A 13,617-nucleotide genomic window follows, 5' to 3' on the forward strand; every position below is an offset into this window, starting at 1 on the left:
AAGCCCTGGCTTCAATTAAGCCTTTCCACCCCATCCCCCACAACCCCGAAAAAGTGAGGAGTTCCGTCCAAGCTGCCATGTATATTTTCTTCTCTGCCGTTCACCATTTGCCTGCTCCGTATAACCAAGTATGGGATTTAATGTAATTTTTCCGGCTGCACATTCGGAACCACAGTTTTGGGGTCATGGAAACTGCCTGAGTTTGCATTTTCAGTCATTCATTTCCATTTTTTATTGAATAAAATAAATGTTTTTTTAAAAATGGAAAGCTGAATCACTTTTCTTCACAGCTCTGCATCATTTTTCTTGACCACACCCTACTTTTAGTCTTTAAAGGGTAAAATTCATTTCTTAGAGGAACTCGAAAGAACAGATGTTTTGAAACTCTCAAATGGGTGTGGGGTGGGGTGGGGCGGGGGGATAAGCTATGGTCTCATCTGGAATGCGTAAAGCACAACAATACATCCCACAGAGTGGGCGGGAACTGTTATGACTTAAATCCTCCCAGAGCAGTATAGGATGATGGTGTAGGCTGTATAGATCAAGATGTTCTTTCTGACTTTCTTCACATATTTGCAAGGCATACAGAGTTCAGGGAGAGGACATTATTTTTCTTTAAAGTAATCTTGTGGTTTCATTAAAACCTCATTAAAGGTTTGGCATATTGTGAATCTGTGTGTTGGCCATCAAAATAGTCCTGGAGAACAACACAGGGGCTATCCTGTGGATAGCCTGTAAGCTTTTCATGTCACATATTAATTCAATATTATGTTATGGTCTAAACTACTCACCACTAGTAAAACTATACTTTCAATTTCCAGCATAGATTGAATTGGTTGTGGAAAAACAGCACTGAAAATATCGATCCTACAGGGAGCCTATGTGGCAGCATAGGCTCAGGGCTGCTTTGAGATTATTGTAAGTTCCCAATACTCACCAAAGTCAAATTCAATATCTTGTACCCTGTTAAGATTTGGTCACAATTTCATTTCTTCCAACTTGTGGCCCCAAAGTAATAATTTTCCCACGCATAAACCAATATAGCAGTTTTATTTGATGTTAGAAAGATACAATAATCAGTAAACGACATAAACGCCTTCTTGATGTACTATTATAAAACAATTTATTATTATTGGCACAATTCACTCAAAGCTACAAATGTGAGCCTTCTGGTTAAAATGATAGGATTTGTCCATCCGGGACTTTAATTCAGAGAAAAATGACTAAAATATGTTTACATAAAATGACAGATGAACTGACCAGCAGACTGAGCGTTATCCTGGTAGCAAGTTCAAAGTGAGGCATATTGGGGTCAGGGAAGAAGTGAAAAAAATGCTAGACTGGCTGTGAGTTTGTTGATGTTTTTAAGTATGTGGATTGTATGTTTGTAGAACATGCTGATGCACTGAGGTGTCTGCCAGAGTTTATCAGGCCATCCTCACCTCCTCATTCACTCAACCACTGAGAGGAGCTGTCAGTGGGTTTGGCGCAGATATTCTATGAGTGGCTGCTCTGGGCTGCCGCCCAGACTGATGCAGACAGATGAACACACACATACACCATCTCCGCTTCAAGCCAGGCTTTACAGCAAGGCCACAGTTTCCTTTGGCCAGGCCACAGTCTCTAGGCTACCCAACACATATGTATGGGTATCACCGCATTCGCTAACATTCGATCAGACAGACTACTCTCTAAACCGAGACTGAACTGAGCACCATGTGCATTGTGGATTCCACTATCAAGTTTGGTTTCATGTTTCAGCAGGCATGACTCATAGCTTAGGCAGTGAATCTGATCTGGAGAGATACCTGTTTAACAGCATGCTGAGGATTGTATTCTTGAATTTTTTTCTTTTTCCTCATTTCTTCCACACAAGTTGATAGCTTGGCCTTTGTTAACTGTCCTATAAAGAGCTCTGCTGTTTTGTGTAAAGAATTCATTAAAAGTCACGGCCAAGAGTAAGGGTGTGTGAAACCTGTCTGATGAACTATGTAAACACATCTTCCTTCAGAAGTAAATGAACTCTAGTTTCTACACTGGTATATCACGGCATTTGACCTCAGAAGCAGTTCTGCGGATAATTCCTACAAAGCTGCAACAAATAGTGAGATAATAGCCAGTTAGATGCAACTTCTTCCAGGAAAACCCGATTTACAAAAGCTTCAAAAGTGCTGGCAGCATTTCAGGAAAGAAAATATTTCCTTCTAAGCACCTTTATTCTCATAAAATCTCAGTTGGCAGCTTGTGAAAGAAATGCTGCAATGTTAGCTGTCAAAGAAGGACAGCTACAGTTTCGAAAAGATAACACAGCAACTGGAATGAGTAAACTTCTGATAGCAAGTACACAGGAATTAGTTTCTTCTCTGAGAGTTGTAGTGGATTCTAGCTACAGATCTGCAGATCTCAGAGCAGTTGGATCATATGATCACGACTGCTTATTGCAACATATTTGATTGTAATTAAAAAAAATAGCAATAGAGCATGTCTGACGCAACTTAAATTCTTATCCACAGATATCAGAGCTGTGAGAACCGAGTAGAAAGGAGAGCAAAGCAATTCAAATTGAATTCTTTCATAGTTTTTATTGCTTCATTCTAAACCCCCGGAGGCCAGTCGCACTCTGATTCCAAGCAACAGTCTGTGTTACAGTCTTGCCTGTTGGGATGTGTGTCCTGATGACATCGACTCCAACAGGAAGCCAGGGGCTAATGATTACCACATGTTTAGGATCACTAGGGTGCCACAATCTGGATTTTGTCATGCCGTATGTCTCTCATTTATTTGGTTGTTGATTCTTGATAGGGAAGGACAGAGCCTTTTCTAAAGGGAAGGAAACAACAGCCCTAATCACTTTTAAACATGGCCTGTTTTATCTGATTTAACACCCGGCCAATGGATCTCTTCAGCTCAGTTATGGGTCTTCCTGGAGTTTTGAAATTTAAAACAAAAGAGACGACAAGGGGTGTGTATTATAGAGCCTGGCCATATTTTCAACGTGCGTATTTAGGATCATTGTCAACATGCATTCTGCTGTTGGTGTCACTGGGTGTCAACACATTACCATGCAAACCTTTAACACAGGTCAACTTGTCGTTCCGTTTCAGCTCTTTCTGTCTATGGGATGTCATTTGATAGTCACTCAGCGGTGTAAAACATAAACAGCGAACACAGGGTAAGACCAGTTCAGCCCTGAGGGTTAAGAAACACAAGAAAGTGTCATGAACATCCTGGAAAACATAAACAGCATCTGTAAGAGGAATGTCACTGTCAGCGGATTCACATAGTATCATATGTTTGGAAATGAATCTCGATTAAAGCAGGCAACAGAACGAGCAGTGAAAATGAACAAAACGTTCTGTGAATAGTGCAGAAAAGCATCCAATGATTTCCAGCTGTGATGAGCCAAAGATGTGATTTTTTTTTCCTTTTTCTTTTCCTCAACGTCCCATACAGTGGGGCAAAAAAGTATTTAGTCAGCCACCGATTGTGCAAGTTCCCCCACTTAAAATGATGACAGAGGTCAGTAATTTGCACCAGAGGTACACTTCAACTGTGAGAGACAGAATGTGAAAAAAAAATCCATGAATTCACATGGTAGGATTTGTAAAGAATTTATTCGTAAATTAGGGTGGAAAATAAGTATTTGGTCACCTCAAACAAGGAAGATCTCTGGCTCTCACAGACCTGTAACGTCTTCTGTAAGAAGCTTTTCTGTCCCCCACTCGTTACCTGTATGAATGGCACCTGTTTGAACTCATCATCTGTATAAAAGACACCTGTCCACAGCCTCAAACAGTCAGACTCCAAACTCCGCCATGGCCAAGACCAAAGAGCTTTCGAAGGACACCTGGAAAAGTATTGTAGACCTGCACCAGACTGGGAAGAGTGAATCTACAATAGGCAAGCAGCTTGGTGTGAAAAAATCAACTGTGAGAGCAATCATCAGAAAATGGAAGACACACAAGACCACTGATAATCTCCCTCGATCTGGGGCTCCACGCAAGATCTCATCCCGTGGGGTCAAAATGATCATGAGAACGGTGAGCAAAGATCCCAGAACCACACGGGGGGACCTGGTGAATGACCTGCAGAGAGCTGGGACCAAAGTAACAAAGGTCACCATCAGTAACACACTAAAACGGCAGGGAATCAAATCCCGCAGTGCCAGACGTGTTCCGCTGCTGAAGCCAGTGCATGTCCAGGCCCGTCTGAAGTTTGCCAGAGAGCACATGGATGATACAGCAGAGGATTGGGAGAATGTCATGTGGTCAGATGAAACCAAAGTAGAACTTTTTGGTATAAACTCAACTCGTCGTGTTTGGAGGAAGAAGAATACTGAGTTGCATCCCAAGAACACCATACCTACTGTGAAGCATGGGGGTGGAAACATCATGCTATGGGGCTGTTTTTCTGCCAAGGGGACAGGACGACTGATCCGTGTTAAGGACAGAATGAATGGGGCCATGTATCGTGAGATTTTGAGCCAAAACCTCCTTCCATCAGTGAGAACTTTGAAGATGAAACGAGGCTGGGTCTTCCAACATGACAATGATCCAAAACACACCGCCCGGGCAACAAAGGAGTGGCTCCGTAAGAAGCATTTGAAAGTCCTGGAGTGGCCTAGCCAGTCTCCAGACCTCAACCCCATAGAAAATCTGTGGCGGGAGTTGAAAGTCCGTGTTGCTCGGCGACAGCCCCAAAACATCACTGCTCTCGAGAAGATCTGCATGGAGGAATGGGCCAAAATACCAGCTACTGTGTGTGCAAACCTGGTAAAGACCTATAGTAAACGTTTGACCTCTGTTATTGCCAACAAAGGTTATGTTACAAAGTATTGAGTTGTATTTTTGTTATTGACCAAATACTTATTTTCCACCCTGATTTACGAATAAATTCTTTACAAATTCTACCATGTGGATTCATGGATTTTTTTTTTTCACATTCTGTCTCTCACAGTTGAAGTGTACCTCTGGTGCAAATTACTGACCTCTGTCATCATTTTAGGTGGGGGAACTTGCACAATCGGTGGCTGACTAAATACTTTTTTGCCCCACTGTAGGTGGAGAGGCTTCCTTCATTCCTTCATATTCCCACATGTAAAATTATTAGCTGTCCCACTAATGTGTCCTCAAGGCAGCCAATTCATGGTCACATCCAAAACCAAACCCTAATCCCCAGTTGTGTCACTGTTCCTTCACTCATATGTTTCCTGTTGGAGATGAAGCAGCCCCAAAAGCCCCTTGGCCACTCCTGCAGGTGGAGACCAGTGCTGTAAAACTGGGTTGGGCTTGAGCTGAGGCTGAGTCATTTTTATCACAAAATAGCAAACTGTTCCAGTTAATCCAGCTCATCACAAGTCTAAACTTGAGTCTCAATATGTCTGCTTTGAGAATATAAGAACGAAAATGAAAGTAACATCATGAAAGAAAACGCAGAATGTGCTCACCTAGCTCTGAGATTAACACTGGATCCAGAAAATGGTAGGTAGGTAGGTAGGTAGGGGAAATTGTTAAATACATGCAGATAAAGATGTCAGCAGCAATGCAAATAAAGTCATTCATACTGGGGATGCTGCATGTTGTGGTGAGGTTACTTTAATCTTGTATTAAAACTAAATACAAACCAAACAGTAGAGTCATTGTGACGCCTTTGTGGTTTGGTTTCAGGTCAGCTGTTTTGCCTGAAGTGAGTAGGTCTCACAAATAAGTGAGGTTTATTTAAGAGAATAAATCTGAGCATGCGCAGTAAATGGCCAAAAACCTTGCAATTTTGACATTTTAAACAGCCATCTAACATATCTCACTTTTAGTGAAAGTCTTAATTAAAAGGGTGTGCCAGTTTTAAACTCAGCTACGGCCGAGCCGCAATAACCTCGCACTGTTGTCGCTGGTTTTGAGCTGCTTCTGCCTGTTTGCTTTGTAATCACTCTCTACAAAAGGACGAGCCTTGTGTTTTGTTTTGGTTCTTTTTTGGGGTGGGGGTGGTGGGGGGTGGGGGGTGATGGCTTTGGGTTTGCTATCAGCCATGTAACAGAGATCACAACTCAACAGGGTTACAGTTGAGTCATCACTGAGCGAACCAAGTAATCAGTCAAAGCGAGCAGCAGTAGCTTTTACAGCATTCCAGAGTATGTGAGGATTTTTTCTTCTTCTGTTGTAGTCCAAGTGTGTGTTTCACACTAAAATATTCATCACTAAAACATCAAACAGCCACATAAAAATTTCATTAGAAAACCAATTTTTGTCCGTTTTTATAAATATGATTAAAAATCCGACAGCTTCATTAATGAAATGTTTATTGCATTCTTATTAGAGGTTATTAAATCAAAAGTAAAGGGTGGGGCACATTAAGGCTCACTGCAATAATGCTTCATTTGCTAAGGAATGCATCACCTATACTGCATTAGGAGATTTCACAACAGCAGCAGCAACAATCTAACTTTATAATTCATGTCCTATTATTGTTTGAAGTTTTCTCTATTTTTAGTCAGATCCAGCGTTATCCTTCCTGCTCTGTATCCTCTTTATAAGTAACAAAACTGCATTGCTTGTGAATTCTCCCTGACCACAGACTAGTGTTACACCAGTGAGATTTGTAAGCTTCTCTCACACCTGCTCCAGCTGCACTGCCAGGTTCATCTTTTCCTCCTGCTTCTCCTGCTGCTGGCAAAGCCTGCCCCCACTGACCACTGCACCAATTACATCTTCATAAACAGTGGCACGTCCATCCAGTGGTCTGGGCGGTTGTCAAAGAGCTGTCTCTTTTTTTTTTCTTTTCTTTTTTGCCTCTCCAGCTCTGCCAGGACACACAGTGCTGCCTCACTGGGCATCCCACAGGGAGGCTGTACAGCAGCCCACAGTTCATCCCTTTGCGTGTTTACAAACACAGACCACAGGAATCCACCTGATGGGCCAAGAACAGCAAGGGAGAGGAAAGAGGGCAGGCACGCGCTGTGTTCTCTGACTGCAGCAGGTGATGACTATCACGTTTGGACTGTGATGGTTTCAAAGCAGCAGTGTGCGCTTGTTCTTTTATCGCTGTTTTCACTGCCATTCTTAATTTGGGTTTACAGCTCTGTCACTGTGAGGAAATGGCACGAGACCGCAGTGTAATGAGCGATACAGAACTCTGACGGGCTTTGATCTGCAATCTTAGTAACCCATCGATGGACCTCGAGTCAAGCCGTTCCATCAGTGTAGCATGACCAAAACACTGCACTGTTTTAATTCCCTTTGGCACTGGACAAACCCCCCTGTTTCTTCATAGACTTGGAGAGACAACACATGAGGCTCAGTTCACACAAACACACACACACACACAGGCATTCTGGGCCCCCAGAGCACCTCGCTGGTTCACGTGCAAACACACACATACACACACGTGTACACGTGTGTTTTATGACGATCAATGAGTTTTGTTTGCAATCAAATGCAACAAAGTCAAGAATCATGACTGTCATTGTACAAATAAGAAAATGAATGAGCACTGTGGATGTAATGAATGACTCATTAGATCATAAACCAACTCTACATAGTTTTATATCAGCAGGTTATGTTAATGTTTTGGAAAGTGTGGAATTCTGTTTGTGTGTCTGTGGAAGTCTTTAGGTTTGCTCAGCAGTGCCACAGGTTATACTACAGTCCTGTAGATTTCACTTTCGTTGATGGGCCTCCACGGGAGGAATGAGAAAGAGAGAGACAGAGGGGGAAAAGAAAGGAGTAGGCCTCTGGTGACGTGCAGGGCCTGCAGGGCGGTGTTCAGGCGGAGAAAGACACAGACTGGGGTGTGTGAGCTACATCTGGAATAGTATCTAGAGAGAGTCGCGAAGCAGAAGCAAGGTGATACTTTCCCAGCTCTTCTCTTCAGCTCGATCCGTTAAACGGAGAAAAAACTCCAACAACTTTTGATTGGCCTTTTTTTTGTAAGTGGGATTAATATATTTGTTTTTTCCATGCTCTTGTTATAGTCAGTGATCTCATTTTTCCCCCATTGAGTTTTACCCTCATACAGCAGGACTCGACCATGGATTTTACTTTTATGACGCAAAACCCGTTAAACCGTTTGAAGCTGTGACTTTGCCTGAGAGTCTCGCTCGTCTCTCCCAGTTTTAAAGTTAGGTGCTTTGTACTTGACATTACCAAACAGGGAAAGTTGTGGCTCGCGCATGGCGGTACTTTTCTGGAATGTTTTTCATAGAGATGGGTTGAGTTTGTTTTCCAGCAGCCTGCTCCCGATTAGTCGACAGACAGCTGATTCATGGTCAGGTTTTTAGCCAACGACTTTTTTTATGCAAACCCGTATTGCTTTCATCAGTTAGTTACGTCGTTTGGATATTTAAATAGATCGAAAGTTCAATACTTTGATTCACTTTGACAAAAATAGATTAATTTGTGCAGCTCGACGTTAAACTCGACATTAATTATTAACTTCGGGAAATAGTCAATGGTCCTCCCTTCTTCGCCCTGTGTTTGAATGTAAGGGAATACTTTCACATTGAGGTAAACATTGCGGTCGATGCATAAGTGAGGTAATGCCGCCCTCTGGCGTGGAGATAGGCTAGTGAACACACCTAGAAGAGAGTTGGTGTAATGGCAAATTCACGTGAAATGTCTTCTCTTTTCTGCAGACCTACTTGAAAAAAAATGCTGCTCATCCTGCTTGGAGTGCTTATCTTGCACGTAATCATTCTCATTCTCCTCATCGTGTCGACAGCTGCCAGTGTAAGTTCTGTGAGACCTTTTGTCAACTTTTAAATTGCGAAAAATACAGAATGGAGCATGAGGATGTGATCTGAATAGACAAGGAGTTGTTTCAGTGATTGATTACTTTGTAATATTGCTACTGGACGTACAGCAGTAACAGGTTAAATGGTTCCGTGTTGTTGTGTTTATCAGGCCTGGTCTGTAGCTGACAACAGTGGCAAAGATCTATGGTACAAATGCTCAACAAACAATGGAGGTTACCATTGCCAACCATCCAGCAATGAAGGTTTGTTCATGTTTATAGAAAAACAAACAAAATGCAGCGTGCTTTGTTACTGAAAAGTGATGCACAAGTTAAATTTCATGCTATTCATCTCTTCTGTCTGCCTCCTAGACTGGATCCAAGCAGTGCAAGCTCTCATGATCCTGTCAGTGCTCTTCTGCTTCTTCTCCCTCATTGCGTTTTTATATCAGCTGTTCAGACTAGTTAAGGGCGGACGCTTCTTCTTCACTGCCATCTTCCAGATCTTAGCAAGTGAGTATGACTTCATCACATGCTGACAGTCACACCCTGAGAAGAAATGGGTGGAGTGGTGAGATCATCTACATTCATGCCAATTTCCTTCAGATTCCCCTCAACTCTCTTCTCATCTTTCCTAGGTGTGTTTGTGATGTGCGGGGCAATCATCTACACTGTGATGCGTCCAGATGATGGCACCCATACAAACTTCGGGTATGCGTATGTGCTGGCTTGGGTGGCTTTCCCTATGTGTCTCATGAGTGGCCTAATTTATATTGTCCTGAGGAAGAAAGAATGAAAGAATCAGGGGAGGAGAAATAAGGAAGGGTAGTTAGGAGGCCCTTTACTACAACAGCGCACTGTGCTTACTACCCACAGACCATAGACTGACATCCCAACAAAAGTGCATGTGTCACCAACACAAAATAATTTGTTTTTGTTGCTGTATTTCAGTATCCATTATTTCTCTGAAAACATCACATCAGGTTTTTTTTTCTTTCAACACCACAGCTGTGTTATCAGTGTGTGTTTGGAAATGCATTGGTGACATATTGATTTTTGATGCATGCTGGCACTTGATTTCAACAAATCCATCATCGGTGATGAGATGAATAACATTGCATTGCTTCAGTACAAAGATGTACATAGTGTCTGTGGTTTTTAGACATATTTATAACATTTTTTCATACATTGTGTACATAATGTTGTCAAGTTAACATTGTCATGCTCAATTATGTGATAGAGTTTGTGTCTTTCACAAGTCATGCAGCTGTGCCAAAGAGATGTCGCTTCAAAAGCCAGAATATCAAGCTTCTTATTTTTTTTAACATTGTTTTTATGTCTTAACTGTCAGATGCTTTGATCCATGTGCCTTACTTAATCTGTTTAATTCTTGAAGGAAGTAAGAAAACCCTCAAAATTGAAAATAAGTGTTAATACTCATGAAGTTTTGTTTCCTGACTTATCATTGTACTTGATATACCAAATAAAAATGTTTTGCATTTTGTAACCTAGTTTTAAAAATGGTGCTTTTTTTCTTTTCTTTTTTTTATTATTATGCTTGAACTGTATAGCCTACTTTGTGTTGCAAGTGTGTCATGTCCTGTGATTAATTTGCTTTTGTACAAACTCGAGTTTGCCTTTTTTTTGGTCAATATTCTAAATAAACCTTTTGAAAATAAATCTGCTTGTCGCTGAAAGGTTTAATCATGTGCACGCTTCACAGAAGTCCGTAGGATGGGCTATCTGCACTCTTTTAGTAGTATAGGGAATACTAGGAAATGGCACTATTGTGTCTTTACACCATATTTTTGTACCTCTTGGTGGCGCTATGACACACAAAACACGTAAATGCCTGCGAATAAGAGTGTTCACCATAGCCACAAACTACCGTGATAAATACTTTCACTATGTAAGCATGGTGCTACATTATATTTACATGGTGTGTGGCAAGAATGGTGCAGATTAAACGATCATGTAAATCAAAGGTTTTGAAAAGTTAGGAGTCTCTCTTGTTCATTCATAGAGTTGGAAGTAAACTCTATGGAGGTAAACTGCTGATCTGCAGTTTTTCATGTAGCTTTCATTTAATTTCCATTGATTGTCAAGTATGGGTGAAATGAGAACAAGCAATTTTATGAATGCAAATAGCTCCACCTGGCTACATTTCGAGGACGTGCTTATCAAATTCTGGAAACTTGGCACCATATGCAGACATTATTTCAGCAAAACAGCATAAATCAAAGATCCCACTAAAACGCGGTTAAGGAAAGAATGTCTCAACAGCATCTCTGAGGATAAACCAAAATAAAAAAAGGGGGAAAATACAAGAAAAATGTAATAGTGCAAAGTGCCTCAGAAAAAGACATTGATCTGTTTAGAATTTGCTTAGACAGTTTCTCCCCAGCATCATTTCTATTTAATGTGACATATTGAAAGCATACTAGTAGATTTACATATGCTATATCTTTTTTTAAAAATTCAATTTGGCTAAGAATAAGTTTAAGATTCTTTTTACTTATTAACATGATTTGACCATGTCAAATGATCAGTTATGATTTTATTTACTTTTGTTTGTTTGGGCAACACATTGCTTTATGATTAGTATTTTATTGTAGTCCTTATGAGCTGATAAGATAACATTACACTCTGATGATACTGAGGCACATAAAACAATTAAACAGCAATATATTTTTTGCTAATGATAAACAATTGTAATAAAGATTTTATTACTGATCAGTGATTCTGTTGTAGATTATTAAATACATACAGAGTTAATCTCATGAATGGATGTATTTTACCCCCAAGCCCACATTTTTTCCCTAAACCTAACCAAATAGCATTGCTTACTACATTAATTTAACGGTCTGAGTGCCATTTATTGATAAGCCAATTATTAACAAATTATGTGATTGATCATCATTTTTATTGCTTTTTTCGTCTTCTTTCACCTGGTTGCTTCAAGGGGTCGCCACACTAACTGCCTGCCTCTGTCTCACCTTGTCTTTACTATCCACTGCATGTCTCCCCTCACTTTTTTATAAATCTTTTCTGTGGTCTTCCTCTGTTCCTGGTGTCTGACAGCTCCATCTTTAGCATCCTTTGTCCGATATAGCCACCATCTCAGCCTTGCCTCTCTAATTTTGTCTCAACATTTGTTTTTAAATTGTATGCTAACACAAAACTAAAGAGTACCAAAGCTTAATGAATCATTTTACCATAAAAACAAGTCTGAAGGAGCAAAAATAAAGGACCCAACAAACAAAGTGTGTTGCAGTCACCACCTAGTGGAGTCATAAGCAGTGGTCAGAACATTTTTCTTTTTCCATGATCATTAATTGTCTGGGTGCTTAACTGCTTTGTGTAAAATAACACAAAAAAGTTGACTGTCTCAAGGGTGGTCAGAATTTTCCCAGGTTTTGTAAGATTGATCAGATTAAAAAAATACCACTACTTCTAAATAAATCTTGACATATTTAATGATTTTTGCTGGTGGAACTCAGTTATTTCATATCAGCGTATGATGCAAAAGTGCACTTAGACATGCATTGTCCATAGTTAGCAATAGAGCTGTGTATGACAGAACCTGTCACAAATGTAACATGGTCAAAAAAAGAGAAAGCTGTCAGCAGACAATGATGCCATGCCACTAGGTGGTGACTGCAACACACTTTTGTTGTCCATTAGGTCATGGGTGTTAAATGTGCAGAGGGTAAAAAGTGTCTCAGTGAACTCATAAATAGCTTCTAGCAGCCATTTCTGCTGTGAGGACACAGTAAGTGTAAATATGTGGAAATTCAAATCTTTTTTTTTCTATTCAAAGTTGTAACATATGGAGCTTTTGTGCTTTTGTAGCTTCACTGTGACATACTGTTGAAATTGCAAGTGTTGAGAGAACTCAGGGTGTTAATTGTCTGCTTTGCAAATGAGCGGTTCAATACACACATTTGGAACATTTTCAGTACATATATTTTCCAACAAATGGCAGACAATGAATTTGGAGGTGTTGGACTACAAAGAGTTTAATGTCCCTGGTGTAGGATAATCCAGATTTATTTTTACGGCTTTCAGAAAATAACAAAGCTGTAGCTGGAAGTTCGTATTTTGTTTTATACATACGGCGTAGGTTATATTACTGGCTTTTCGAATCATGAAGAAGACACTCTGTTTCCTGTTTAAAGCATATGTACTGGGGTAATATGACGCTAATCTTCTCTCGTGCTTGCTCTCAGAAGTTGCCACCGCAGTGTATTGAGACAGGCTCCTGTCTTTGATCTAGAAGAGTCTGTAGATATCTTGCACTTCACATCAGTTTATGGGTGAAAGCTCTAAATTGCATAAAACTACAGTGTGCAGATAGTGTTTATACAAAATGATTGCTGAACTTCCTGACAGCCACTTTCCCCCCGACTAATGTGGTTGATCGTCGCTGTCTATTTGTCTTTTTTTTTTTCCATCAGCATTTACAGGAGAAGTGACACTTTATGTCATGTTACTTCTGACATGAATCACAACATCTCCAGTCTCCAGACGTTTTCAAAGATAACTTCGGTAACCGAGAAAGATAAATGCAAAGCTGCTTTCAAGACATCAATTTGCAGTTATCATGAATTCATTACCCAGCACTATCTCTGCAGACACTTGTATGCACGTGTGCTCCTTCAGTAATAAATGCAGGTCAATTCACAACACACAAAACGTGTCACGTTCAACACACAATGCATGCGTTTTATACCAAGACTTATTATGCTTACAGAATGTGTAAAAACATCTAGACGGAAGATTGAAAACTTCTTCTCAGGTTTTTGGGTTAAAAGAGCTCTTCCAACTTCATCGGGACACAAAAGAGAGCTCAGTTAATGTTACTCTGGTAAAGGTCCCTGGGCATACAGATAA

General features: G+C 40.5%; 1 protein-coding gene across 1 annotated transcript; it reads left to right on the top strand.

Moving 5' to 3' along the window:
- Nucleotides 1-7,761: 7,761 nt before the first annotated feature.
- Nucleotides 7,762-10,404, top strand: pmp22a (peripheral myelin protein 22a). The gene is made up of 5 exons (XM_085271407.1): nucleotides 7,762-7,921; nucleotides 8,627-8,720; nucleotides 8,895-8,988; nucleotides 9,097-9,237; nucleotides 9,363-10,404. Exons 2-5 carry the CDS (start codon nucleotides 8,643-8,645, stop codon nucleotides 9,518-9,520), a joined length of 471 nt encoding a protein of 156 aa, XP_085127533.1. The 5' UTR covers nucleotides 7,762-7,921; nucleotides 8,627-8,642; the 3' UTR covers nucleotides 9,521-10,404.
- Nucleotides 10,405-13,617: the final 3,213 nt, after the last annotated feature.

Source organism: Mchenga conophoros, linkage group LG4, assembly GCF_057382185.1.
Source record: "Mchenga conophoros isolate Kocher_MC1m ecotype Shallow Benthic linkage group LG4, M_conophoros_male_GT1.1, whole genome shotgun sequence".
Lineage (NCBI taxonomy): Eukaryota > Metazoa > Chordata > Actinopteri > Cichliformes > Cichlidae > Mchenga > Mchenga conophoros.

What these genes read in the sequence shown, in the direction of transcription:
- pmp22a (XM_085271407.1), top strand. Translation starts at nt 8,643, where the DNA reads ATGCTGCTCATCCTGCTTGGAGTGCTTATCTTGCACGTAATCATTCTC. An exon ending in CCAACCATCCAGCAATGAAG is followed by an intron (nt 8,989 to 9,096) that starts GTTTGTTCATGT and finishes TCTGCCTCCTAG; the next exon opens with ACTGGATCCAAGCAGTGCAA. An exon ending in CATCTTCCAGATCTTAGCAA is followed by an intron (nt 9,238 to 9,362) that starts GTGAGTATGACT and finishes CATCTTTCCTAG; the next exon opens with GTGTGTTTGTGATGTGCGGG.